This window comes from Volvox carteri, assembly GCF_000143455.1.
Source record: "Volvox carteri f. nagariensis unplaced genomic scaffold VOLCAscaffold_52, whole genome shotgun sequence".
Lineage (NCBI taxonomy): Eukaryota > Viridiplantae > Chlorophyta > Chlorophyceae > Chlamydomonadales > Volvocaceae > Volvox > Volvox carteri.
Genome location: NW_003307595.1, coordinates 184004 through 187922, shown reverse-complemented (window position 1 = coordinate 187922; position 3919 = coordinate 184004). Strand labels below are relative to the sequence as shown.

At 57.4% G+C, this 3919-nt stretch overlaps 1 protein-coding gene across 1 annotated transcript in view; it reads right to left on the bottom strand.

Moving 5' to 3' along the window:
* VOLCADRAFT_106835 (uncharacterized protein) overlaps positions 1 to 1598 on the bottom strand; it is a gene marked incomplete at its 5' end in the record, with an annotated part of 16371 nt that extends 14773 nt beyond the window's left edge. Inside the window, 2 exons of the mRNA XM_002955453.1 lie at positions 294 to 376; positions 675 to 1598. Of these exons, the coding sequence (XP_002955499.1) occupies positions 294 to 376; positions 675 to 1598 (1007 nt within the window). The remainder of the gene's footprint in view (positions 1 to 293; positions 377 to 674) is intronic.
* Positions 1599 to 3919: the final 2321 nt, after the last annotated feature.

Here is a 3919-nt window from a genome sequence, read left to right as displayed (position 1 = left end):
TGACTGTGTATGGAACCGGTAGTCGTCCTGGGCAACTACGTACAGTTAAGCGCGCTTGATGAACCGAAAAACATTTGCTTATGGCCTCTTCGAAGCTCTCTCTCCAATCCCAGTTGTTTCTGTCCGTATTATTGTTGTAATCGTTCTTGCTGCTGCTGTTGCCGCTGCTGCTCTTACTGTTGTTGAGAAGTGGGCTTTACCGCCCCCGCTGCACAAGGAAGCATCATCGGGACTCTACTGTGGAACTCCTCCACGTTGCTGTACGGCTGTACAACAATGTCGTAATGTCGTACCGTTCTACTTCGCCGCCAAAGTCCGCATGTCCCGGCGTGTCCACCGCGTTGATGTGGAATCCACCCCAGGTAAAACTCGTCACCTGTACGACACGGGGGAATCATGCGCTTGTGAAAAGATAGCAGCGCCATTTCCCCAATGTGCATTTTCAGTCCCTCTCCTCCCTCCGCCCCAGGGACCGGTTCCCCCCTTTGACCTGATACGGCTCGTCTCTCGCGGCGGGATGTGATTGAGGTTGAGCTGGCCAGGTGGGGCGCTGGTCGCTGTTCAATAGCGGAGAATCCACAGCCCCAGCTTGCACTGCTGGCCCGCTGGCGGCAGCACCCGCACCGTGAGGAGTGACTCATTTGCGCGTCAATTGCCGTACAATGTCCCTCTACCTTTGCTAGGATGGTGATTCCCCTCTCCCGCTCCAGGGAGTGGCTGTCCATGGCCCTGTCCTCCGAGCTGCCGTGGCCGCATGCAGCCAGTAGCCGATCCATGAGGGTCGTCTTGCCGTGATCGATGTGGGCGATGATGGCGAAGTTGCGGATGCGGGATGGGTCGCGCACCGCCGCTGCCGCCACGTCGGCGCCGTCAGCATCACTGGCAGCGGCGGGAACCGCCGTGGACGTGCTCAAGCTCCGTACATCCGGCGGCATCGTTGACCGCCGCGACATAAGCAGCGTTGACCGTGGTAGGGGGGACGGAAAGCTGGATCCGTGTAGCGCCCAGGATGTGGTTTTGGCGCCCTTTGAGGATGAGTGTTGACGTGGTGATGGGTTGGGTAGCTGTGCTTGGAGGTGGGGTCGCCGCGCCATTTGACGGTCAAAGGAAGGGTGTGGCGATGCGGAGTGACCATTGCATGTTAACTGCTTCTTGGGGTCGCAGGTCTCTTGAGATACCGATAATGAATAACATGGAATGGTTGTTGCGATAGGCGGTTGTGGGACCGCCTGTGTCAGATGTGAGACCGGGATGTCGTTGAAGGCGGACAGCTGCCGGAGGCCGGCTGTGAGCGGAGTTCCAGGGACGTTGCGGGGAAAGTCTAGAATGCTTTGGATATCAGCTGAGGTCACCACACATGATCTGAAAGCAAGCAGTTGCTCCGACGATGGGGTTCCGCGCGTCGTCCGAAGTCTGATGGTCGCGGTTGAAATGGATGTCTGGACATGCCCAGAGTTGCGTAACCTCGCAGCTTCTAGTACCGAAATCGCGTCATCAAGTAACTGGGGCAACGGCGCTGCTGCGTGAAACAGCGCCAGCGCCGACGGTTGCCGACATATAGCGCTGAGGCCAGGCCTGCCCGCAAGCACTAGGGACATCATTATGGTAATACTGTAATTTGTAATCTTATCATTTCATCCCAATACCTGAGTCCAATTCGCGTTATTCTAAACTGCATCAAGGAACGTGCGCAATTGCAATTTCACAGCATGTAATATGGAAGTAGGTACTTAGCCGGCCCTGATCCAATACGTTAGGTCTCTTTGGATGTCCATCTTGTGGCGAAAGGTCAGCTCGTCCATACGGGCAACCGGCTGTGCTTGCATTTCATTTGTATCATGACTGCAGTCAAACCAAGTTCATCGCCATTCCTTTTATTTAGTACATCCCAAGGAACGATGCTTCTGCAACAACGACATGCATCTCGCCCGGCAAGGTGAACATTTTTGTATAGACCAAAGATATCCCATCCAATCACGTGATGTGATCCGCTACTCGATCTGCCATACCTCTAGTATCGATTACAACGACAGTATGCCGACGTGCGATGACTTCCAACTGACCCATGCGCAGGACGGGGACCGAACCAACGGCGACGCCCAGCGCCCTTTTAAAGCAGCAAGCTTTCACCCAATACCCCCTGCTCAGCCTCTGCTGAGGTTACTGAAACAGCTACAGCGGGCCCCTTTCCCGCAGGTGGGTTGTCACATTTACGTCGTGCGCCGACATCCTCACCCTCGCCACTCTCACCCCCACGCATGCACCTCTTTCCGCCCTTTCCCCCGCTACCTCTGGACCCAGAAGCCTCCACCACCTCTACCGTCACCGCCTCCAGCAGTGCTTACACCACCACCACATCGACCCCCGCACCCCCCGGCGGCCACCATGGAGGGCGACCCAATGTAGTTGCACTGCTTCGCTCCAGGGGGCTGGTCCAGGAAGTGACGGGGGGGGAGGAGCTGGAGGCGGCTGCGGGGGTGGCGGAGGGGCCGCTGTCCGTTTACTGCGGATTCGATCCCACTGCGGACTCCCTTCACCTCGGAAACCTCCTAGGTAATGTCGTACTGTCGTGGTTTCAGAGGTACGGAAGGGGGGAAGGGTTGGAAGGCTTGGGAACCGAGGATTGTGTGTATGTGTGTGCTGGGGGCGGGTTGTGGGACGAAGGGGGGGATCTGCGTGCGTGTGTGTTGGGGGGGGGAGGGGTTACTCACAGGGAAAAGAGGGAAACGTTTGGGTTACGGGGGAATGGGGGTGTGTGAAGAAAGGGATGGCAAAGGGTTTCTAAGGGGTTGCGGAAAGGGTTTTACCTGCAGAGCCCCAACTAGTGTCTATGAGTGGCAGTACCTTGCAATGACATGTAGTGGGAGTATTGTTGTTGCTGTTGTTGTTACAGGGTGGTACAGCTTCACCAGTGGCCTCCTTCCCGAGGCAGTCCCTGCTCTCCCCTGATAGAGGGGCACCCTAATCCGTTCACCCCATCCGACTTCAGAATGTATTCGTTGGGTTCAGCAACTCACCACCAGCATCCAACCAAATCTAGCGGATCAACGGCGCCTCAACTTATTTCCTGGTCAGCTCGCAAATTGCTATAATCACGTCCTACACCGTCTATATGAACCACCGGGGTGTTTTCTCTTCTCCCGCGCGCGTGTGTGTATGTGTGTATGTGTGTATGTGTGTATGTGTGTGTGTGTGTGTGTGTGTGTGTGTGTTGGCTGGCGGCGGCGGCGGCGGCGCTGCTTCTCGGGGCGCCGGCGGCTGCTGGAGTCAGCTCTGGCGCCGCCAGCTCCGGTGCAGCGGCGGCAGCAGCGTCCCTTTTAGAAGACGATGACACCGGTGAAGATGGCGGAGAGTACGACGATGTGCACGGCAGCGGTGCTGGCGGTGCCGGCGGCGGCCTAGCTGTCGTTGGTCCTGCTGAGGCGATACCCCTCCTTGACCAGGTCGGGGGGCGGATGGGCCGGTTGGCTGGTGTGGGGAGATGTGCGTTTGTGTGGGGGGAAGTTTCGGAGGGAGGGTCTCCCTCTCCTCGCGCCCGGGGTTACCCCCGTGTAACCCAACGGGGCCGTAACGCCCCCATTGGGTTACCCTCCACCGTTACCTCCATCCACCCGACACGCCTCCCCCTCACCTCTTCACCCCCTTCCACTCGCGCCTTCTTGCGGTAGGTCGCCCCGCAACCCCCTAACCTAACCCAACCTAACCTAACTCCGAGTGATGATAGACGGGCAGTTGGTGTGGCTGCCACACTGCTGTCGTGAGATATTTCCGTTTTGCCCGAAAGGAAAATTAGTGCGCCCCGGAGCATTCCGAACGGATTTTGGGCCTTTTGGAGCATTTTTTCGGGGACCCCACCGAAGCCTTTTGAAGGCATTTTCGGAGAAACCGAACGATATTTTAGAGTAAAGGGATCCTCTAG